The sequence below is a fragment of the Electrona antarctica genome (genome assembly GCF_951216825.1).
Source record: "Electrona antarctica genome assembly, chromosome: 6".
NCBI lineage: Eukaryota > Metazoa > Chordata > Actinopteri > Myctophiformes > Myctophidae > Electrona > Electrona antarctica.
In genome coordinates, this window is record NC_136811.1 from 28,203,040 (window position 1) to 28,229,007 (window position 25,968).

At 41.8% G+C, this 25,968-nt stretch overlaps 1 protein-coding gene across 1 annotated transcript in view; it reads left to right on the forward strand.

Moving 5' to 3' along the window:
• The first annotated feature begins 8,121 nt into the window (after positions 1-8,121).
• Positions 8,122-25,968, forward strand: part of taf2 (TAF2 RNA polymerase II, TATA box binding protein (TBP)-associated factor) — a 37,715-nt gene continuing 19,868 nt past the window's right edge. Inside the window, exons 1-14 of the mRNA XM_079504289.1 lie at positions 8,122-8,787; positions 9,337-9,391; positions 9,773-9,933; positions 11,619-11,737; positions 12,052-12,193; positions 12,337-12,568; positions 13,426-13,610; positions 14,256-14,369; positions 21,266-21,365; positions 21,797-21,882; positions 23,120-23,255; positions 24,773-24,927; positions 25,423-25,537; positions 25,781-25,890. Coding sequence (XP_079360415.1) covers positions 8,738-8,787; positions 9,337-9,391; positions 9,773-9,933; positions 11,619-11,737; positions 12,052-12,193; positions 12,337-12,568; positions 13,426-13,610; positions 14,256-14,369; positions 21,266-21,365; positions 21,797-21,882; positions 23,120-23,255; positions 24,773-24,927; positions 25,423-25,537; positions 25,781-25,890 — 1,760 coding nt within the window. The 5' untranslated portion in view covers positions 8,122-8,737. The remainder of the gene's footprint in view (positions 8,788-9,336; positions 9,392-9,772; positions 9,934-11,618; positions 11,738-12,051; positions 12,194-12,336; positions 12,569-13,425; positions 13,611-14,255; positions 14,370-21,265; positions 21,366-21,796; positions 21,883-23,119; positions 23,256-24,772; positions 24,928-25,422; positions 25,538-25,780; positions 25,891-25,968) is intronic.

A 25,968-nucleotide genomic window follows, 5' to 3' on the forward strand; every position in this document is an offset into this window, starting at 1 on the left:
ACTCTAAATACTTTCAAAAGTATTTTTATAGTTCCGGAGTTTAAGCTCTGTTATCGAAGTAGTAATACAGTAATACAGTCCGTTATATTAGCATTATTAATTAGGGTAATTAAAATGTATCTATTAATGTCACCAGGGTTATCTGAATCTTGTGCCCTGTGTGAACCATGTTTCAACTTAGCCAGGTTCACCTGAGCAAAAGGCCTCCCAGTCAAAGACTGTTAACAGACACGTTTATGACAAAATGCACGGTCAGAGTATGGTACAATGAATCTCTGGATAAATGGTTGGGTAATTCATGAAATAATAAAACAAGGATACCGTATGCTAGTAGTATATAGCAAGAACATTATAACATACTTCCCACAGAGGTAATGGCACCCAATGACACTGATAAGCTATAACAGATATTTAACAAAAGGTGTTGTTTGTGTTAAGTGCAAATGAAACCTGTCAATGAACAGATTAAGTGATGGTGACATAGCATCCAGGACAGCTGACACACATTTCTTTTCCATTGTCAGAATTGTGTTTGAGTATGAGGTTTTCCTGCTTGAATTTAATTATGTCCAGAAGACTACATCCCAGTGCATATTAAAATACCATGCCTCTGTATAGTGGACCTCTCGTCTGCTATTGGTGTATGGATCACACGACACTCGTCATGTTTCAGGGCTATACTACTGGTGCAGAAGCAAGCCTAAATAAGCCAGAGACATTTGCATGTCGCACATTTGAACTAGATACCATATTCGCAATCTCAACTCTCAATTCCTATTCCAATTGATCAACTCCAAAGCAAAGCTAGTGCAAAAAATACTCTTTATGTTTTTGTCCGAGCTGAGAGTGTTCCCAGATTGTTCTGTGAACAAGTGACCAGGTCTATGAAAACAAGCCCAAAAGAAGCGACCAGTTTCACCAGTTTTAATAATAATAATAATAATAATAATTAATTGCATTTTTATTGCGCTTTTCCAAGTGCTCAAAGCACTTTACAATGGTTCATTCATTCATACATTTGGAGGTGAAGCTGCGAACAGTCGACGCCAGCGACAGCGTCCTCACTTCCCACATTCACACACCAATGATGGCAAGCTCACACCGACCAACTCATTGGAGGCAATGTAGGGTTCAGTGTCTTGCCCAAGGACACTTCGACATGTGGACAGGAGGAGCCGGGATTACCGCCGACCCAGGGATCATTGGACGACCTCTCTACCACCTGAGCCGCAGCCGCCCCACTTACATCAGCTATCTTCAAAAATATCTATATTAAGCAGACCTGGCAACACTGGCAAACTGTGGGAGACCAGCGCTGCAGAGTCAGACTATACTGCCGCCTCCCCGGTGTGGATATTTATGTCATCTGAATCGCTTAAAGGAGAAATCCAGACCAAACACATGTACCCATGAATCAGCCTACAGTATAATCCTGTCCCAACATACATGTTGGCCTTGAAGTGTTTCATAGATGCCCCCTGTTCTTCATTTCCCCACCCCTCCCACAGTAAAATGCAGCTAGAATGGTCAAATCGTTTATTAATTGTGCCCTGGTACTCACATTTGTTGTAAACTCTAATTACTGGACCCTCGTCTGGTTCTGACAGACAGTAGTGTGTGCAGGCTGGGTGGTGTGTGATAATCCGGTTGAAGTATTCCTTCGGTACGGCGACTGCGGTAGGTCGGCCACGGAACACCTGGCGCAGAGACTTGGAGGCAGATGCAAAAACTATGGGCCACACTTGGGGACAGCTGGAAGTGTTGGCTCAGGATCGAGATGCTTGGAGAACTCTTGTCGACAGCCTAAAACACCGAAGGGGTAATAGGCGTAAGTAAGTAAGTACGGTGACTGCGGCGGCGGGCCCGGGAGAACAATGGCGCGACACGAGACAGTATCACGCTAAAGGTTCACAAAGTGTATTACACAACAGGGAACATATACGTATAGTGCTGGATCATAATAACGTGACAATAAGATATGAGAAAAAGGTTAACACCACCATATAAGGTTAATGTCTAACTAAATCAAATCAAATCAAATCAAACTATACAGCACCTTTACAACAGCCAAAGCTGACCAAAGTGCTGAACAGAGTGAAACAAGACAGTAGAGCATAGCAATATAAAACAATGAAAAGAGACAATACAATATAAAACAGAGCATACAATAGCACAGAGCTGGAAATCAATATACAGGTAAATCAGGTGCAATTAAAGGCGAGGGAGAACAGATGAGTTTTGAGGAGGGATTTAAAAGCCCCAATTGACTCGGCAGATCTAATATGGAGGGGCAACATGTTACAGAGTTTGGGGCCCGCAGCCGCAAAAGCGCGATCACCCCTGCTCCTCTTATTAGTCGTGAACTCGACCAGCATGCAGCAGCTTGTCCGCAGACCTTAATGCTCTAGATGGGGTGTAGGGCACAATTAGGTCAGAGAGGTAGGAGGGAGAGAGACCGTGAAGCGATTTAAAAACAAATAAAAGCACCTTAAAATCTATTCTGAACTTAACAGGGAGCCAATGGAGAGAGGCCAGAACTGGGGTGATGTGGTCTCGTTTTTTGGTTCCGGTCAGAAGACGGGACAGCTGCATTCTGCACTAACTGCAGGCGCCTAAGTGACGCCTGATCGATACCAGTGTACAGAGAATTGCAGTAATCAATTTGTGTGGAAATGAAGGCGTGGATGACCATCTCGAGTTGTTTGGGGGGAGGTACGACTTGATCTTAGCAATAGTTCTAAGTTGGAAGAAACTCGCTTTTACAACGGAGCTTATTTGTTTATTAAATTTAAAATCTTTATCAAAAATGACACCAAGGTTTTTAACAAAGGGATGTATATTAGCATTTAAAGCACCTAGGGTGCAGGAGGATGTGGTGGAATGGTGGTCAAAGATTATGATTTCGGTTTTATTTTGTTGAGAGTGAGGAAGTTGGCATTCATCCAGGACTTGACATCGTGTAAACAGTTAAAGAATGGCTGGAATGCATTATTGGAGTTGGATTTGAGCGGTATATAAATTTGGACGTCGTCGGCATAGCAATGAAAAGCCATGTTATGCTTTTCTTTTTTTTTTATAACTTTGTTTATTGGTTTTTTCACAGAAGCATTATTGAAATACTGGCGTTGGAAAATAATAAATGGTGGCATTAACAGCTTCTCTTAAAGGAGCATTCAGTGATTTGGGTGATTTGGAAAACCACCCAGTCCGCCCCGGTAACAAAATGTGCACATGCACGCTCTACAGTGGGGGGAAGTGCAACAGGCCAACAGCATGTGCACCAAGGCCCGCCCCCACTCGATCATGATTGGAGGAAGGCCCCTCTCATCCTGATTGGATGAAGGCTTTGCCACCCGCCACCAAAACTGAAACTAGGGTTTTTTGACCCCAGGGGCTCACTGGGGACAGAAAGGAACTCCTTATATGGTCAGCACACTCTATAGTAGGGAGGATTATCCAGAAAAAAAGAAAAAACAAGTGATATTTGAATTAAGTCAAATCACTGAATATACCTTTAATAAACCCCACAAGTATAACGTACAAGAATAGAGACATTGAATTTTCACCCCAAAGAAAAAAGACAACAGAAAACAAGACAAACAAACCTTAAATACAGGATCAATAAAAGTTGAAAAATAAAAGGCAGACAAAAACAGACAAAACAGTACACAACATCCTATAAACAATCATAAGTACACGATACATCCATAATCCGCATTACATCACAGCAATCCAATCACAGTATCTAGGCTACTTTTAAATCAAAAGTCCAGCAGACCTCACACATCCTCAAGCAGAGACGGATTCAAATTCTGAATGAATTGAAAGAATGGACCCCATATCCTCCCAAACTTATCGGAAGAACCATTTAAGGAGTGTCTAATCTTCTCCAGTTTTACACAGTACAAGGTGTCCCTAATCCAGTGAGTGTGAGAAGGGGAAGTGGCCGATTTCCAGTTAATCAAGATTAGTCTCCTAGCTAACAGAGTGACAAAAGCCAAAACATCCCTCTCTGGTTTAGAGAGTGACGGTACTATGTTATGCTTTTCTAATGAATGAAGCATTAGTTAAGCATTATTTCATCACAATTCATCATTAATTCATGATGAATTCATCATGAATTAACTGTAGTTATAGTTAATCATGATTCATGGCATTCACGATTTCATTTATAGATCAGATTTTTTCGCCCAAATCTATGCCCACGACGAGTGCTCATAGCGGGTAGGTTTAGTGAGCAGACTCGGTCTCTCTGGAGGTCCTTCCTGGTTGTCCCCATGGGTCATTTTTCTCAATTCTATGCCCACGATGAGTGCTCAAAGGTGGGTAGGGGTCTGTCCGGAGCTCTCCCTGGTGCTTTATGGATCATTTTTGGACTCCCCCATTTTGCCCAAATCTATACCCAGGATGAGTGCTCATAGGTGGGTAGGGCACCTTCAATATTGCCATTTTTAGTTACAGCCACACCCTCCCTCCACACAGAAAACTAAAAACAAAAACACATAAGAACACTTAAACATAAAACATATACCACAAAATAAATAAAATCGTAATACAAAATACAAATGTAAAATACAAAAGGACAACAAAACAAAAGCAAGGAAGGGGGCAGAGGACACAGGCCGAGGGGCAGGCCGCCACCAGCCACCCTGGCCAACAGCGGGTGAGCCAGATCCAACCCTGGCACAGACGCCAATGGACTGGCACCCACACATCTGGCTCACCTGCTGATCACCCGACCAGCACTGTCCACGCACGCACGCACGCACGCACCCACACACACAAACATGGACATTTGACACACAACAACACTTAAGCCAAGATAAAGACATGAGAAGACAGCTGGCTGCAGTGTTCTCAAGTCCACTCAAACACCTGTACCTTCTCCTCCTTCACTCAAAGATAAACAATGTATTGGCAACAAAAACAGCTGATAATAATAGGACATGAGGCATGTTTCCCATTACTGATGTGTTACATCCGCAGTTTTACTATCAGATTGTGGGAATTGAACAGGTTCTTCTGTTGCTTTCAGCATTGCAGTGCATTTGTTGTGATCTGCCTTTGTTCAGCTGCATTATTGTTCATAAACTATTACTATTGCCTTCATGTACAAACTAAAAACACAAATCACAAAACCATAATGATTCTTCATTTACAGCAGGTGTCTGATGTCTTCAATTTGGAACATAAAACATCCTGCCTCACCTCTTCACAGTAAAAACTCCTCTGTCACTTCATCTAAATCAGATTTTCCAAAACTTCACAGACTCAGATTCAGATACTGACCACCTCCGCTCACTGACCAAATCCGTTCTTTGGCTGAAGGGCAGATGACTTGTGTTCAGAATTATGCTGCTATATTGGACTCTTATGGCAGAAGAAAAACAAACTACAGATCAGCACTGTGAAATGATTTGTGAACATGGGCTTGGGCCATGTTACCTCCCTGGATAATTGCTTCATATACTCTTCAACACTGACCATTATAGAGCCTAGCAGACATAGGGCACATAGAATGAACATGACACTTTTTGATATTATTGTTAATGCACATGGTGTGTGGCACTACCTGAAATCAGTATGAATACATTGACCAGATACTGTAAGTCCAGTGGCCATAGCTACCTTACTGACATGGCAGTTTTTCCATTCTAAAACTATGACATCTGCATTCTTAGATTACCAAACCATTATGCTATGGAGTTACAGAACTATATCAAATCTAGCCACAGTTCATTCTGGTGCTTTTTGCCCATGTGTCACATTTTTTTCTCATAACTCATAACAATGAAACAGAAGAAAAAATTAAGAGCATATTGGAGCCTATGGTCATGAAGTGTGGGTCATGACCGAAAGAATAAGATTTAGAAAATAAGCAGCCGAAATGAGTTTTCTCCGATGGGTGGCTGGCATCTCCCTTAGAGATATGTTGAGAAGTTCAGTCACGCGAGAGAGACTCAGAGTAGAGTCGCTGCTTCTTCGCCTGGAAAGGAGCCAGCTTAGGTGGTTCGGGCATCTGGTTAGGATGCCTCTCGAGTGTCTCCCTAGGGAGGTCCTTGATGCACGTCCCTGTGCCCACTGGGAGGAGACCCCGGGGCAGACCAAGGCGCAGATGGAGGTATTACATTGCCTCACTGGCCTTGGAACGCCTCAAGATCCCCAGGAGGAAGTTACTAAGGTTGCTATGGAGAGGGAAGTCTGGAGCTCTCTGGTAGAGCTGTTGCCCCCACGTCCCGACTACGGATAAGCGGTTGAAGATGGATGGATGGATGGATGGAGCCATATCAACCCTTACACCCTCCACAATAAAGGAGACATCTGGCACATGCTTGTGATGGCACATGCCACGTTGACTCTCAAGATGGGTTTATTCCCTTATTTCTTCTACATGTCCACTCTAGACAGTCCTAACTCTATACTCAAAGCCTGGAAGTCTTCAGGGTTGAAAGTCATTACATATTTCCTTAGTCAAAATAGTTGAGAAAATGAGTAAAAAAGGGGAGTGGACTCAGTGGAGTCAAATGGCCACAAACAATACTGTGGCCTCTTTGACAATAATGTCCTTCAATGTCTCGTAGAGTCAGGGACCCACTGGAGATTAGAGGCCATGTGTTTCACTGCACAATACATAAACAACCTGGAGCCCACTAGGGGCTTTCATACAATGCATAGTATGTGGTATGCATTTCTATTCATCAACTCAGCTTCTGCATACATGCATTCTGAATATTATATTAGTGTTGCACAAAAAAGGTTGCACATCATGTAACATGTCATGTCATTGCTAAACAAGATGTTTGGATTTGAGAATAACCTTATAGTTTCCAGGAAAACCTGTAGTCTATGCGTTGTTCATAAATCATGGTTGTCAAGCACGGTTTAACAGAGTGTCAAACAGAGCTCTTGTAACACCTATCTGTGTGTGAGTGTTTAGTTTGTGTTCTCCAAAAATCAGACAACATCTGATCAACAAACTAACTCTTAAAAGAACAAAAACTAAAACAATAATAACAAAAATCAGTAAAGAGAGACTTTTTATTATTGTTTTTGTTTTTGTTCTTTTAAGAGTGAGTTTGTTGTAAGATATTGCAAAAACTTGACTGTTTGTTAAACATTTCTCTAAACACGCACGTGCGCGCACGCACACACACACACACACACACACGCACGCACAAACGCACGCACGCACGCACGCGCACACACACACACACACACACACACACACACACACATGCCCAAAAATAGGGCCACAGGCTGAAAGTGGTTAAACTTGAGTTTCACACTCTTGCTTTGTAAATAAACAGTGGACATTTAATGCTACATTGCTGCCCACTCTTCCATCTGCTTCCCTGGGAGGCCACTGGGAGGAGTTCAAAAGGTTACAACACTCTTCGTCTTCACAGACCACACAAAGTGCATTATATAGCCTACTAATACTGTATATCCTGAAAATATGACCTGTCCTCCAATCCTGGAGGTCAGGGGATTTTAGTATAGGCCTAATCTGATCGACATTAGGAAGTGACTTTAAAGAAACACGTGGGTATGATTTGGGCCCTAAAGATGAATACAAAATTAATATCAACATCTTAATACTGTCCACTGTGTCCAGTACTTCGAAATTATGACAGGCAGTTATTGCTCCTGTCAAAATATGACCCCCCCAGTCAAAAAACACTTTGTGTTTGAAATAGACACTCATGCTTTCTATGGTTTGATTTGGGGCGCTAATGAAAACAAAATTAATATCAACATCCTTTATCCACTAATAGTTCTCAGGTCTGGTTTTTGTCCTCAGTGTATGGATTTTAGCCAGGCAGAAATGGATTTGGACAGGCGCTCATGACCTTATTGTAGTGCCTTTATGACTATGGATACGACACAGCACACATCTTATTGTGATCTTGCTGGGCAGATGCTTTAGAGCCCTCTAGTGGTACAAATACGATAAAATATAGGCCTATTTTTTATATTATTTTCATAAATTAAAATGATATTCCTTTTAATAGTTTAATAGTTTAATGTTTTTAAAAGTTGAATATATGTATTTTCCATAAATATTTAAATATTCGTTCATTTATTCCCTCCTTTCTTCCTTTTTCTCACCCTTCGCGGGAGTTCAAAGGTTACAAACAAAATGGCCGAACGCACTCATAGAAAACGCACAACGCGTTAAGCCAGGAGGGAGAGGGGAAATAACACAACAAAGAGTTTTTATTTTTCAAAGAAGACCACGGCCGTCACACGCGCCTTAATTTCTACCTGGGGATTTTTATTTCCAGTTTTTTTTGGAGTAACGTTACATCTGTGGACCTTGGATAACTAAAAGTTTACTGTGGTTGGGCTCCTGCTGCTTCGGTTGCAAGCCTCTCATACTTCTGTTGCATTCACTGTTTGTTTATCTGTTCTGCGATGCTCTGCATTGAACAGCTATTGAACAGTTATTTACTTTGACATGATCTGCAGCTCTCTACAACACTTGGATTATTTACTGTGATTATTTATTATCCGCAGCCCTCTGCGTAGAACAGTTGGGATTGTCATCGGCAACGTTTTACATTGAACAGAGCGATTTATACTGCAGTGCAACCGTTTAAGCTCGTATACGGTCTTATGAGTCAATGGATCGACAGTTAGAGTGATGCAGTTTGAATTGAGCTCCAGTAGACGAACACCATACAGTCATGATGTTCTAGCACGTTGAAAGCCTAACAACTCCTGACACCAAGCTAAGATGAACAGGAAGAAGGATAAAGGATTTGAAAGTCCCCGTCCATTTAAATTATAAGTATTTTTATTTTATTCTTTGACTTGGACATTTGAATGAGTTGAAGACTTGAAGTTGCTAAATCTGTAAACAATAAGCATAATGATGGAGCAAGCTAAACGCAGTGACATGAATCTGTAGCCTAGAGTAACTAATTTAGATGACGTTTACAAATGTCAGCCTGTAGAGAGACTAATGAATGGCTAGTGACAAGCATTAAATAAGACAAATAGTGCATGCAGCACGATCAGGTGCAGGATGATGAATTCCTGTTATGTTCTTTGGCTATATAGAAGTGTCTATTTGTACGTAAATGTTTTGATGAATTGAACAAGGTGGACCCTCTTGTAAACAAGTGTAATGCTTTATTGGGACGTCCACTCACAGTTAACAGTCCTTGTATTGAGTTGTGCTTGAAATGTACTGTAATTCTGCAAACTGTTAATAAATATTTCAATCAATCAATCAATCAAGGACAAGCATAAACATGATAGTCTGTGTACTGTAGACTATTATTTTTGATAATAAAGAAAGCATCACACATTGACTTCCCTGTCTGTCTATACGACCCATCAGGTGGTGTGCATCAACAACATCAACTTCCAGAGGAAGTCTGTCATTGTAAGTATGCTGTAATCAATCATGAACCATAACTACACTGAGGTGTTGTCTTTGTCTCACAAGAGACAATACTTTTTCCTAGTGTTGTTCAACTTAGTGGCAGTAGCAAAGATCATGTTTCTTTCTAACATAATTATTCTCAGATGTAACTATTTTTTTTTGCCATTCATTGCAACCCTGTCCCTAACTCAGACCGCATGTCTAACTGTTGTATTGTTCATACTAATTTAAGTAGAGTTTAAAGCTTTGCATACAGTAAAGCCCTGACTAACTATAACACTGTTAAGATTGGCATCCCATGATCTCCATGTGGTCCAATTGTCGGTCCAGAACCGTTTGTATCATTATTTTGTTCTCTCTCCTTCCCCCTCTCTCCATCAGGGTTATGTTGAGCTGACCATTTTCCCCACCGTGGTCAACCTGAACAGGATCAAACTCAACAGTAAGCAGTGCCGCATCTACAGGGTTCGTGTGAATGAACTTGAGGCTCCGTTCATCTACAATGACCCAACGCTGGAGGTTTGCCATCATGAGTCAAAGCAGTAAGTACTCTCACAGTATTCTGCATGCTGACAAAATTGTTTACATTATGGTTTGAGGTTACATTGCCCTCTACTGGTTGCTATTGTATAGCTGTTTGCTTGATTGTCTCCACCAGGCCGAAGGCATGGGGAGAGAGTATGTTTTGCACTCCGTCCGTCCGTGTGTCCGTCCGTGTGTCCGTCTGTGAACAGCTAATCTCCGCCACTGTTAACCCGGTCGATGCCACATTTTGCACACACACTCCCTGGATGCCAATGATGAACCTCTGCCCCAAAATTTCCAGAACGGCCTGTTATAGCGCCACCAGGAGGCCGCTTTGTGCAAAACAAGTTTTTGGACAGTACACCTACAGATTTTGTCCAAACATCACGCAAATTGGTACACAGTCTCTCTAGAGCCATTCAACTAAACGGGTCTTTCAGATTTCCCAGACTCCATCCTGATTGGCTAAGATTGGCTTCCAAAGTTCGCAGGAGTGTTCAGTTTCAAACAAAATGCTGCAAATCATGAACACATCGTGTGATTTCCGTGAAATTGCGCACGCACATTCCCACTCGGCCGAGGAAGAAATGTCACGTGAACATTTTCAACTCAGCCTCATGGTGGCGCTATAACTGGCCGAAAAGTGTTTTTACCTCCAACTGCACGGATCTGTGGATAACTTTGTATGCCAACTCCCTAGAGGCCAAGGAAAAACCTTTGCCTGGAAATTTTCACATCTGCTCTTTATAGCGCCACCACGAGGCCGACATATGTAAAACACATTTTCTAATATTACTCCTTCAGATGTTATCCAAATTGCACGCAAATCGGTACACATGCTCTCCATAGTCATGTAATCCACCTTCATTGCCTACGATTGGCTTCTAAACTTTTCAGGAGTAGCCCGCTTGGTACCCGTTTTGTACAAATCGCCACAACTACTCAACGCAGCATCCGATTTCGGTGAAACTGTGCATGCATATTCCCACTAGGCTGAGGAAACTTGACAGTTTTCAAATCAGCCTCATGGTGGCGCTACAACAGGCCAAGCTGTGTCTCACACACACACACACACACACACACACACACACACACACACACACGATTATATTACGCCTAAACATTTTGCCAAACATCACACACACTCCTATCCTCCTGGTGGAGACCTGTGCCCAGAAGGGCACTTTTTCTAGTTTCATATCATATTGTTGTCAATATCACTGTTACTATACTGTCCTTTTCATAATGGCAGAGGAGCAAACACAAATCTTCTTTACTCTTGTGTATACCTGTCCCGTACACAAAATGTGACCATAAAGAACCTTTAACTATTGGTCTAGTCATTTGGATAAGCTCAAGCTACTAGCTAAACCTTCTTTATTCAGGTGGGGAAGGATGGAATTAAACCCCAAATAACCATACATAAAAACTGATCATAGCAGTGAGTGAGTGGTTTTGAGAAATATTTGAAAAATTGGCTCCTGAATGATGTGTAATATGTGGAATGTGTTGATTTTTAAATGTGCTCAGTAGATTATATACTGCTACAAGCTATAACACACAAGTGTAAAGGAGGCTGTGGAAATAATAATGTGACTTTATTGTGATATCCCTAGATCAGGTACTACTACTGTATGTGTATAACTGCATAATTGTATTTTAATTTATGAAGTAATACCAATCAATCTTTCTGCTTTTGTAGGAGGAACCTGAACTATTTTTCCAGTGCCTACACAGCAGCTGTGAGTGCTGTGGATCCTGATGCCGGACATGGAGAGCTGGTCATCAAAGTCCCATCTGAGCTCTGGAAACAGGGAGATGGTAAGAGACATTCGATATAACACAATGCTGTCTGAAGATGATTTTCTTTCATTCTTTTTTTAAGCTTGAGGAAGATTAGCATAGACCCTAGGGTCATGAAACATTTTAATTTCCTCCTTTGCAGGACCATGTCAAACCAAGTCAATGTTGGTAACTAAAATGTGATGTACCAGGTCTTAACCAAGTTTTCGGTTACGTAGAACTTAAATGTATGTATTAGAATCTAATACATGCATTTCAATTCTACATATGAACCATGATCTAAGAATTAGAACATGGTTCATACACTGAATGTTCCTTTGTTGTGTCTGCAGATCTGAAGGTGTTAAAAGTGTACATTGAGTTTTCCCTGGACCAGCCCAAAGGGGGTCTTCACTTTGTTGTCCCTGATGTGGAGGGCAACATGGCAGAAAGAGCAGCTCATGTATTCTCCTTTGGATACCAGAACTCCACCAGGTGGGAAAAAGGCTTCATGTTAAGGATGATACATTTCACAGTTTTTGCCTTGAACTCGCCTAACATTTGTTTTAATCCCCACATAAATGTCACAGTTTTTGCCCTGAACATGCCTAACATCCTTTTTTTTAAATCCCCACTAGATTCTGGTTTCCCTGTGTGGACTCCTACTCTGAGCTGTGTACATGGAAGCTGGAGTTCACAGTGGATGCCTCCATGGTGGCTGTGTCATGCGGGGACTTGGTAGAGACCATCTACACCCATGACATGAGGAAGAAGACGTTCCACTATGTCCTACCTATCCCCACTGCCGCCCCAAACATCTCACTGGCTGTGGGGCCCTTTGAGATCCTCGTAGACCCCTACATGCATGAGGTGCGTCTGAGGTGGACTGAACATGTGTAGCAGCTGTATTTATTAAAAAAATATTTTTTATTGGATAGTTGTCTGACAGGAAATGGGGAGTTACATGCAGCAAAGGCCATCGGGACTCAAACCCGCGGCGTGCTGTCAGGCTACTTTGGCGCCTAGTAACCGGTGCCTGTACCACTACACCAGCGGTCCAGGCCAGGCAGCTGTATTTATGTCTAGGCTGTGAAAGCAGTTGCTTGCCCTGCACTCTAATAATTTGTGATAATTCAACAGTGTCAAAGTGTATTGGAAAGCTTCAAAGTTCTACTGCATTGCAATTATGGTGCAATGCAGCAATGGTATAATTTCACAAGTTCAAATACCATGGAAGTGAACTAGTGATGATAATTTACCATACAATGAAGCAAAAATAATACATCATACACCAACTGTGGGAACAGGAAGGGGAGAAACCTTTTTTTTACTGTAAATTTGACCTGTACTGGAACATTTTCAGCCATTGTCATTTCTAATTGTGACCACTAGGTGTCACCAAGACACTAGACCAAGACTTTTGATCAAATGTTATGGATGTAGAGTAGACCATTAACTTATCAATTGTCTCTGTCTCATCATTAATTGTAATATCATATGCAATGAAAGTAAAGATTGCATGAGCAGAAATAACTTGCCAGACATTTACAGCAGAGAGAATTCATTTTAAACATTTAACAAGCGATCATTTTAAAAGACCATTGTGGCCAGCATGTCATGCATTTGTGTTATGTATTATATTGATATGGTCAACCATGTTTTTCCCAGTGACAAATATTCCTGTATACTGTAACTCTTTCCTTGGCATCCCTTCTTTCCCCTTCCAGGTGACACATTTCTGTCTCCCCCAGCTCCTGCCACTGCTTAAACACTCCATGTCTTTCCTCCATGAGATATTTGAGTTCTATGAGGAAATTCTGACATGTCGCTACCCGTACGCCTGTTTCAAGACTGTGTTTGTGGATGAGGCCTATGTACAAGTGTCCTCTTATGCTTCCATGAGCATATTCAGGTAAGCATAAAAGACAGTTGTGTCTTTGTGGGAGTGCATAAAGGCTTACATATAAAAAGAACGATCTGATTGGTTGATAGACTTTGTATAATGACCATATACTGTACCATTGGCTGTACTGTCCTTAGGACATAATGTAGAAACAACTCTATGTAGGTGTAAATATAGAGAAGTGGATAGAACAGTGCATGTCTCTTATCCTATAGCCTGGGCACCATTTAATTTAGGTATATGATCCTGTCGGGAGCGGATGATAGTCGACAGGCAGGAACAACAGGCGGCAACTTCCTTTTCCCTCAAACCGATTTTTCTCAATAAAAGCTACAGGCTACGAGAGCTTTTATTGTTTGAGGGAAAAGGAAGTTGCCGCCTGTTGTTTCTGCCTGTCGCCTACAAAACAATACTACAACATGACGTAACGATATCATCCGCTCCAGACAGAATCATACGGACTTTTGAAACAGAGACCAGGCTTTCCTCCGAGGTGGTGGAAAGCCTGGTGAGGCGAGGTTACTTATCCTAAAGAAAGGGAGAAAGAGACGGAGCTGTCTGGCATTTTCCAGTGGGATGGCTAGGAAGATATCTGTGTCTACCTTTCTATCTGTCCTTGACTCCTTATTCATTAATTTTGCTCTCTGCTCTCAGCACCAACCTGCTTCACACTGGTATGATCATTGACCAGACACCAATGACACGGCGCTGTCTAGCCCAGGCCCTGGCACAGCAGTTCTTTGGTTGTTTCATCTCCAGAATGTCTTGGTATGGAACCACACGCACACTACAGTACACACACATGGAAACACCAACACATGCACAGTACACACACATGGAAACACCAACACATGCACAGTACACACACATGGAAACACCAACACATGCACAGTACACACACATGGAAACACCAACACATGCACAGTACACGCACAGGGAAACACCAACACACATGCACTGGTATGCTCTCTCTAGCATAGACGGAGACACAGCCGTTCCTTTCACCATATTAATTGTATTAACATAGTAGCTCATGTTTCACTACTAAAGCAATGTTTCCATCAGGGCCTGTCCTGGCTCAAAGTAGGGCGTAGTCGGAGGCTTTGCGTGACGTTCTGGCTTTACTGCCACCATCACCTCGTGCGTCATCTCCAGGGTTTCCTGCAGGAAAGAAAATGTAGTCTAGGTAGTGCTACTGGAGGGGGTGCATGTGCTTATGAACGCTAGAGCTGCACTAGGGCTGCACAATGTGGACATAATTGAATAACTCCCCAGGCCAGCCTAGCGGTCCAGGCACCTGCTATTCCAGCCTGACAGCGTGTTGCAGGTTTGACAGACGACCTTTGCTGCAATCCCCATTATAATAATAATAATAATAACCAGTAAGACGCCTGAGGGCGAGAAGCGACCTCGCTGGGCGAGTGCTGGCGCTTTGGCATGGGGGGGTCAGATCAACATGGAATGAATTCTAGGGGCACGGTGGCACAGTTGGTACTAGTGCTGTCACCTCACAGCTAGAAGGTCCTGGGTTTAATAACTCAATATATATGCCAGATATCTCAATAGCGATACAATATGACCATGGTTTCACACAAATGTGAAACAGTGAAAATTAAACATGATTAAAAAATCACACCCATGTGAAGTGAGGGGTGCTCTTATCATCATGACGTTAATTTGCTCGTCCACATATGACGTACATTCTCCATTGTCAATGGGAATTAGTGTAAAATGAAAATATGCAGATTAAAGTGCCTGATGCAATAGTGGTATACATTTCTGATGTCTCATGGTGATGTGCCTCAACTGAACTGGTCTGGTGGAATCCCTCATTTCCATACTGTTAAACCCTCTTATTGCTATACCTAATTAACAGTGGATTGATTCTTCAGCCAGCATTTTTCATGTTTAATTTGTCATTTTAATGCCAATAGAAAAATCCGCGATATACACACTATATCTCATTTTGACGGGGCAAGACTATAGTATTGGGACAATCAGTCCTGATGGTGGCGGTAACGTCACCATTTTGCCGATTCTGACCAAAGAGAGCGAGTGAACGATGACCACTTCCGGTTTGGATCAAAATATCCGGCAGTAGCTTTGCTACTGTGTTACACTCTCAGATGTCCGGAATGCTAAGCTATCATCGTATTTTTCATAACTAAGTCAAATTAAGCTCTAATGAAGCCCAAAACATCGCATTTTACGCAGCGATGCATGCGCGATCACGCGCGTGTGTGATCGACCGTGCACGCGCGGATTTTCGGCCGGTTTTAGGAAGATTACATCGGCCGTTAGCCAAATTAGCTAAAAAATGCTAAATTTTGCGACAATAAGCTCCCGATTATTGGGAATCAATCGATTACGTCAATTACGTCAGTGGCCATAAGGGATTTATTGATTTCATTACGTCAATTACGTCAGTGGCCATCAACCAGTTAATTTGGAAATTTTTGGAAAGTTGGAAATGAAAGCCCCACCCAGTTATTATGACTGTGTCCCTTTTATGCTCATACTGTATATGGAGTTCTTTGTCAGGCATGCCCAAATATGGAGTCTATGCAGATGTCAGAACATCACTGTGATGTCAGAACAGGCAAATTTGGGCCCTGTCCAGAACCTGGACATGCCTCACAAGGCAATGCTATACTATACCTGTTGTACCCGTGTCAGCATACCCCTTCCACCCATGATCTGTCTGTGTCCCTTTTTATGCCCATATATGGAGATTTCTGTATCTGTCTCTCTATGTCCCTTTATTCCTATATATGGAGTTCTGTGTCAGACATGCCCAAATATGAAGTGTTGTGATATCAGAACAGGCCAGCTCCATATATGGAGATATAGGGGTGGTCAGGTCCAGAGCCCGGACAGAGGCGTTCTAGACAATGGTCTATCCGACGGTCCCTGTGAGGGTGTGGAACGTGTGTCAAATTTGAAGTTTGTGGGGCAAACAGTTCTCGAGTTACATGGAGAGACTTGGTGCATTTATAGTTGGATAAGATAGATGATTACAGTAAGAGTAAGAGGTGCATTGGGTTCAACCCTGCCCAAAAATAACTTACCGGTATATGGTGAAAAAGCTATTTAAGTGGTATGAGTATAATGTTTTTAGAAACAAATCATTGATTTTCCTTCATGCAACAAAATTAAGTTTCTGGCTTCATGAGAAGAAAATGTTAAATATTCATTAATTACAGTAAATGACACTGTCACTTTCACACTATTGTACTCAAGGGGAAGAGTGGCCTAGAGGAGAGCAGCAAAGTATTCTTCTAATTGCGAATGCAATGATTGCGAATGCAATGAGCGATTACTATATAACCCAGTCTGTGTGTCACGCTGTGACACCGCCCGCCCGCCACCAGAGGGCGCAGCTGTATCTCTCACAAAAAAACACACGCGCGCGCACACACACACACACACACACACACACACAGTAGAAAGCTTTTTGGTTAAAGGACAACTTTAGTTTTTTTCAACCAAGGTTCCTGTTTTAGGTTGAATGTGTCAAACTGACATATTGAGCCTATGACACACATGTGGCTTCCCCCCAGTAGGCTACCTTCACAATCAGTAGATCCTGCGATCTTCTGTGGCCAGATGTAATTTCCTGGGGTCTATTAGGACTATAGTAAATAATAAAAAAAGAAATTGCCATAATATTTTGTAAATAAATACATATTTAGCCCCATGTTCGAATGCCCCCGCCCCCCTGTCAAAAACTGCTAAAATCCCTAAATCAAAAGAAAGCAGCAAATGAAAAAAGTGTAACACTCATCTTTTACTTTCTCTAATAACAACCTAAAACATGAACCTTGGTTGAAAAAAACCTAAAGTTGTCCTTTTTTTTAAAAGAAAAAAAAGAACTTAAAAAAAAAAAATATATATATATATATATATATATATATAATATATATTTTTTTAAGTACGTAATTTATTCTAATTGTTATTGAAATTTTCGAGATGCGTTCGCTTCCCGCGTTCTCACGTCTTACTTGTTTCTTATGGCTCTAAATCATAGCATGTTGTATGTCCTCTACCTGAGTGATTTCTCCTATGTGACAGCCTGGTGGGAAAAAAAACAATCTCTCTTTCTCTCTTCTCTCACACACACTCTCTCACACACACACACACACACACACACACACACACACACACACACACACACACAGTCACACACACACACACACACACTACTCTCTCTCTCGCATGCACGCACACCAACCAACGGACCACTCTCCCCCCTTTTGGTGCCTACCCTGCATAAAAAATACAAGACTTGCCTTGATTGAACTGTGTTCTAGGCTAACACTCACCAGTCTGCTGTAATGGAAAAGTACTGATTTTGTTCAGATGTTGTGTGGTAACACTTGTTCTGAGGTCAGTATATGTCCACTGCTGAGAGATTGAATGCAGAACTAACCTGTCACCATTTGGAGGAAAAGTTCAGATCAGTAAAATAAATGTGCAAGAGTTAAATAAAACACATGTCCTCCTGACAGATAAAGGACAATGCATTTGTGAATTTAAAGCTTAGGGTTTTTTTTAATGCCTTGTAAGCTAAATGACCAAAACAACTGGTCCATGTCATGTGAAAAGGTTGTCTGGATCACATCAATTAAACCCTGTATTTTTCGTTGACAGGGAATCCCAGGGGTCTGTACTTGGTCCCCTCCCTTTTTCTCTCTACACCTTCCTTTCCAAAAAGTTCCCAGCAGAACGTGTTGTGAGCTGCATTTTTTGCAGACTGTTCACCTGTAATGACAAGATCAGAATAGGGACGTTAGGGTTCATATGGTTTGTTGTGGTGTGGTTACGTTAAAGATTGGACTTTAGCCTTTCCTCCACCAGATTCCGATATGATAGCACGCCACGCACATGTGCGTGTGCTGGCCTAGGAGGCCATTGCCGCCATTATGGGAACTTTAACATTCTCCAGTGCTGCCAGTAGTGTTGACAGAGAGTTTCACCAGAGGTGTCCAAGCTTTTGATCCCCACTAACAATGAAGCCCCTGTCTTCCTTTGCCTTCCCTCATGCCCCTCCCTCCTGCTATTTGCTGCCGTTCTTCTCGGTTTCTCCTCAATAATCCTTTTTCCTCTCCTCGACGTCGCCTGTCATTCCTATTCTCCTCTCCTCTGCTTATCCTGCATATTCTCCTGTACGCTCTGATACTTTACTTATCTTCCCTATTCTCCTTTCCTTCCTTTCTTCTCCTCTCCACCACTTTATTTTCTATTATCCTGTCCTCTCCTCCACTTCACTTCTCTTACCTAGTCTCCTTTCCTCTCCTCTCCTGCAAAACAAGCATCAGATGTGGGGTCTTGGGGTTTATTTGTCCTGCTGATGATGTTGTTGAGCTGGCATTGTGTAGGAACAGTCCCCAGGTCAGCCCTCTCTTTGATTTCAGAGAAGCGTGGCATCGCCTGCTACCGATTAATCAGTGTGGTTTAATTGTAGCTGCGGTCTGTAATTGAAGACAGGAGCTTATGAGGAAATCAGCCAGCTCTAGCAGCTTGCTGAACACCTTAAAGGGGGTGGACTATCACTTTAAGGGAATTGCCGGTACATAAAGAAAACGTGGGCACTTTCATTTATCCATATTTGTAAGTGAAAATGTTGTGGTATTGGCCAATAAACAAAATATTTATTTGTGGATATGCCTATAATGCAAGTTGTATGTTCTTGGCTCAGCAAGAAGTGGAGAAATTGGGTCTAAATCACAAAACACAGATGTGCAGATCCATATAATAAAATCAGATTAAAGCTGTTATTGGTGGTTTTCAAAACGTGCTTAGTTACTTATTTTCTATCAATTACACACCCCATGAAGCCGTTAATCCATGGAGACCTTTTATTTTTTTGTCGCATTCCAGAGTCAATAATTTGATGACTGGTGGAGACTCCGGTAGGAAACTCTTTGAGTCTTACGTGAGCTGTGACCAAAACAGCCATAACACTAGGTAAAGTGCCCCTCGCGGCACAGGTCTCCACCAGGGCAGGTCAGGTTGTGGCCTCCTGGTGGCACTATAATAGGCCAATGTGAAAAGGGTGCCATTTCTTCTTACGCCTTGGATGGCAAATTGGATGATTTGATGGAATATGAAATATCGGACAGATCCGTCTTGAACACATGACTATAGAGATATAGCGTCTAACGATTTGCAGGATTTTTGGACCGAATCTGGAGGAGTAATATAAAAAAAAATGTTTTTCAAAGGTCGGCCTCCTGGTGGCGCTATAACAGGATAATTCTGGATAATTTGGGGCAGAGGTTCATCGTTGGCATCCAGGGAGTGTGCGTGCAAAATATAATTCAGTAATAGAGTACCGGTACTCAGATTTCAGTATGGGTTTTTTAATAACTGATGCAAGAAATTAAATCATCTCGGCTACTAAAGCCAGCCTGGGTTCAACTCAACGTGAAAATGAGAAACCACCAAGGTTGAATGGTTATTCATGATGTTCATGAATGGTTTTATGAGCCAATAAATCATGCTGATGGTTATAAATGTTCACAAAACCACATAAAAAATAAATGTAATCAAAAACCCATAAGGAAGCATGGAGCCAAAGTAAATTACTCATTGCAGGAATGAGGTGTTAAACTAAAGTTATTTTTGATATAATCGTTCACTGTTAATATTTGTCTGCCATGACACGCTGTCGCACAGCGCCGTCGCTATGTATACACGCAATACGCACTGCGAGTAGGGCAACACGCCGAGGGGGGAAACAAAATGTGCCAAAAAGAGCCAAGCCGACCCTCATAATAGCAATTTTCTAAGCGTAATAACACGCCCATGCGTGCGTCCTCACAAACACCTAAATTAGCCGATCTGCATGAGATAACACAGCGCTGTCATTGGGAGCGGTCACAGGAAATATATTGTATATGTATTTTTTTGATGCATTGTAAAGTTAATACATAAAGTACTGAAAACATTGATGCAAAAAAGACACGACCAAGGAAAGTAAAAAGCCTTTAATAAGGTGCATGGCTAATGCATTTGCAAAAGTTTAAATTCCCCTACGTGTAGCGGCTAACTGCCTTCATTTTTACCCGTTGCAAATTGCTTTAATCTGTAATCCTGGGCACTACTCTCCCTCTGCCAACCTGGGGAGACGGAGAGCCCCGAACTGAGCTCATACTTCCTTCAATGCATGAGTTGTGAGCAGGCCGCTTCTTATCATCTGATGGAGGAGTTTCCTCCATCAGGAACTAACCAGTTCCTTTCCCTCCATCAGATGCCCCGGCTGACCAGGGGGAAGCAGTGTTGTTTTTGACGATTAAAACTAAGACGAAAAATATCCGGTGACTACTTGTTTTAACTGACAAACTAAATGAAAATTAAGCTATGATGACTAAAACTAAGACTAAATGTATTGACAATTTCGTCAACAGCTAAATACTAGACTATGTGCTACTAATGCTAGGAAGTGGACTAGTGGACAAGAGATCCAGTATAAGTCATTTTACACTTGGTTACATGCTGAAAATAGCAGATCTACAAGGCGACAGCGCTCCCGACTGCACCACCGTGCCCCCTAAAAATAAATTGCACTTAACTGATGGTTAAATTGAAATTTGACCTAATCTCTGATTTACTGACCGATTTAGCTTCAGTGTAATATGATGTTTTATTCATATATCCTACAGGGCTGATGAGTGGGTGCTGAAGGGTATCTCAGGCTACATCTTTGGCCTGTACCTGAAGAAGACCTTTGGAGTCAATGAGTACAGGCACTGGATCAAAGAGGTACTAGAGGTTTAAAATTGTGCAGCATGATGCAGTTGACAGCAGGACATTATGTACCAGCGAGGCCATAATTTGGATGTCGTTTTTAACATGGCTCTGGTCCAGAGTGATTTTAATTAACTATGTACAGCATAGTTCCAAATCTAAATAACAAATGGTAATCTTCATAAATTATACTTCAGCTGTACTGTAAGTACGAAAGTCCTATGTAAACTATGATACAACTTTCACACATTTCCTTGTTGTGAAGACTGTTCTGTGGTCGCTTATGGCCCGGCCCCGAGATGATTCTGTTTTCATGAGATCATGCATGAGCCATGAGCTGTGTTTAGCTGACTTTTGAAGGGACAGACGTGAAGACAAACCCTGTTATAGTTGGCATGGGCTTTGGCCACACCGTAAAAAACTAAATATCTCCTGATGTTCCCTAGGAGTTGGATAAGATCGTGGAATATGAACTGAAGATGGGAGGAGTTCTATTGCATCCAACCTTCAGCGGAGGCAAAGAGAAGGACAAGTAAGACCATACATTGATCTGAAGCCAGTAACCAGGTTTTAGAGAGAGGTAATAGGACAAGTACAGTAAGTACTAATCCATCTGGGTTTTCAGCCAAAAGAATATGAATCATAACCAAACCGATAGCAAGTCAGTGGGCTGTATTTACGGACTTGGCAAATATGCCTTAAAATTCCCTAACTAATGATTTATTAATACAGTTATAAGTTTTCATGATCTTCAGAAAGTCTTAACATTGTCCAAATGATGGAGCCTACAGACTGTATAAGGTCAAATAGGTTTTTTTGCTCTTGTTAAAAATACATTTGACAATAAACTGCGCATCCTTGCCAGCTAACCGCACCACTAAAGACTTTAAAATACAGGCATATAACTTCTCGTGGGATATTATTCCATGAGAAGCTATATGCCTGTATTTTAAGTCTTTGGTATGAATAGTATATTCATACCAAAGACTTGTTATAAATGTTGTTATAAATAATATCCTTGCTGGAGAGCCTCTCAACAAAGTTTTGATAATGCCAATACTTAGAGGCTGTATGTTCCTCAAATTAATAATAACTAATGGTGAGAATGCAGAGTGGCAGTTGAGATCAAAGCCATTTGAGAGAGTTGATGAGGTTTGCATGTGTTCACAGAGGAAAGAGATTGTTGGGGGGTTGACAGAAAGAGGCAAGCCCACACACAGAGACAGATTCAGTAGTTATACAAGCACCAAGCTCTGTTTTCTGCCTGTCCACAGCTGTACTACGTCCATAGCTATGTTGTCAACAGCTTGGCTCATTGCTCATAAACGTAGTACTGATGAGGTTAGCACGCTAGTGGAGGGGAAGGAAGGAGATGTAGAAATGTGGAGTGACGGAGTGAGTGCTGAGATATTATGTTTGGATCGTTAACCTTTTATTCGTATTCTTTTTTTAGTTGTACCTACAGTACAGTAGTATGAATGAAAAAAGAGATAATGTTGATTCCCCAAGGTTATACCGTAGTTGGAAAATGCTTTCAATGTTCAGTTTCATTTGCTGGAATCACCACGGGACAGGGCTTTCTTTTTGGTAATTTTCCTTCTCTTGTTGTATGGAAAACTATATCTAGGCAAAAGTTGTAGTTATCCACATCAATTCAGCAGCATGGCCTGCACAATTAAAAAAAAAAAATCATCAGAAGAATCATCATACATTTGGTCCTTTAGCATTTCTACCCAAAACCAACAATATATTTGTTTTTGCCTCCACAGTCCAACACCTCACCTCCACTTCTCTATCAAACACCCCCACACATTATCCTGGGAGTATTACAAGATGTTCCAGTGCAAGGCCCACCTGGTGATGAGACTGATAGAGAACCGCATCAGCATGGAGTTCATGTTACAGGTTAAGATCCCATATGCGCGTCTAAATGTTCTGTTGTAACCTACAACAGGAGATATAAAAAAGGAAGAAAAAAAGGCACAGGTCTCCACCAGGAGGATAGGAGTGTGTGTGTGATGTTTGGCAAAATGTTTAGGAGCAATATAAACGTGTGTGTGTGTGTGACGCGGCTTGGCCTGTTGTAGCGCCACCATGAGGCTGATTTGAAAACTGTCAAGTGGCATTTCTTCCAAAGCCTAGTGGGAATATACATGCACAGTTTCACCACAATCGGACGCTGCGTTGAGTAGTTGTGGCGATTTGTTCAAAACGGGTACAAAGCGGACTTCTCCTGAAAAGTTTAGAAGCCAATCGTAGCCAATGAGGGTGGATTATGAGAAATCAAACAAACCCGTCTTCATCACATGACTATGAAGAGCATGTGTACCGATTTGCGTGAAATTTGGATAGAATCTGAAGGAGTAATATTAGAAAATGTGTTTTACATATGTCGGCCTCCTGGTGGCGCTATAAAGAGCAGATGTGAAAAATTCCAGGCAAAGGTTTTTCCTTGGCCTCTAGGGAGTTGGCATACAAAGTTATCCACAGATCCGTGCAGTTAGAGGTAAAACACTTTTCGGACAGTTATAGCGCCACCATGAGGCTGAGTTGAAAATGTTCATGTGGCATTTCTTCCTCGGCCTAGTGGGAATGTGCGTGCACAATTTCACAGAAATCACACAATGTGTTCATGATTTGCAGCATTTTGTTTGAAACTGAGCACTCCTGCGAACTTTGGAAGCCAATCTTAAACAATCAGGATGGAGTCTGAGAAATCTGAAAGACCCGTTTCGTTGAATGGCTCTAGAGAGACTGTGTACCAATTTGTGTGATGTTTGGACAAAATCTGTAGGTGTACTGTGCAAAATCTTGTTTTGCACAAAGCGGCCTCCTGGTGGCGCTATAACAGGCCGTTCTGGAAATTTTGGGGCAGAGGTTCATCGTTGGCATCCAGGGAGTGTGTGCGCAAAATTTGGCATCGACCGGGTTAACGGTGCCGGAGATTAGCTGTTCACAGACGGACGGACACACACGGACGGACGGACGGACGGACGGACGGACGGACGGACGGAGTGCAAAACATACTCTCTCCCCATGCCTTCGGCCTGGTGGAGACAATTATTCAGTCCCGTTATAATTAATTAATTTTATTTTAAAAGACCCACAATCTCAACAACAAAACAAGCTCAACAACAAAACAAGAAAGGAAGACAAAACAAAATGTGAAACAACCACACACCCTTACCCCACACATCAGACAAACAAGTTCAACCAGCATCTTCATATTTTATGAGATTAAATCAGATAGGTTAAATATAAACATTATATGCATACAGCAACAGCAATATATAACTCAAATACCATTCCAGCCAGTCCTTGGATTACTGGAATCCAATCCTTTACCAGCTGTATAGCAGTATGATCCTATAAATTCAAACCAAATTCTAAGCATTCACGTATTTTCTTTTGTGCTCTTTCAGGTGTTCAACAAACTGCTTAGCCTGGCCAGTACAGCCTCCTCTCAGAAGTACCAGAGTCACATGTGGAGCCAGATGCTTGTCTCTACTCATGGCTTCCTCAAATCCATCTCCAATGTCTCTGGCAAAGATATCGCCCCCCTCATCAAACAATGGGTGTATCCTATCTATTCATAATGTTGAGAGTGTAAGATAAGTGGTTGTGCAAGAAACATATTAGAATAGATACAACTAAGGTAGTGGATGTGGAACTACTGTAAAGTACTCATCGGTTTCTTACCGTGACCACTCAACATATTCATATTTGAACATGGGGGACCCCCCACCCTGACAAGCACTTGGAATTGTAGGAGTTGAGGCATTGCATTTAGTTTGACTCTGTTCCACAGATGAATAGTATAACTCAAAATAATTTCTTGTCACGGTTTATAATGGTGAGGTAATGGCACTACCATAACAACACAGCATTTCTGCATTTGTCTCTTAGTTTCCCTATAGCAATTTATTGACACAATTAATGCAAGCTGCAACCTTGTCAAGTTGTCTTAAAATGTCACTTTTAGCACATAGATTCTCCAGTTAAATAGCTGAAATGAGCAACCTCAAATAATAACAGTCTTACTGACAGACACGCTGCCTTAATGCCTAACCAGAGATCAGAGTTCTGTGGTGAAGTTTTTTGGCAGTTTTGCCTTCAACAGGAAGAGGAATGTTCTAGAGCTGGAGATCCGACAGGACTACACCTCATCAGGAACTCAGAAATATGTGGTAAGAATTCCCGTACTGTGTTCTTATAACACACAGGCCTTTCACATACAGGATATATTTATGTTTGTAGAGTGTCTTTGTGTTAATAGCATTACAAAAGCAAATCATTCTTAACAATTTACAGTCTGCTGACGGCAGACGCAGCCAAAGCTTGGCCAAAAGGATGAACAAATAAACATTTGGTTTATCGATGATCTACAAATATAACATAATAGTCATGCACTGTATATCTTTTCCATCTAGGGTCCCATAAAGGTCACGGTGCAGGAGTTGGATGGATCATTCAACCACACCCTCCAGATAGAGGAGAATAGCCTCAAACATGACATCCCCTGTCATTCCAAGAGCAGACGGTAAAGACCACAGGAAACGTGTTGCATTATCTCTATCTCTGTATTTTATCCTTGTCTGGCTTCCTGTATGTTTCAGTG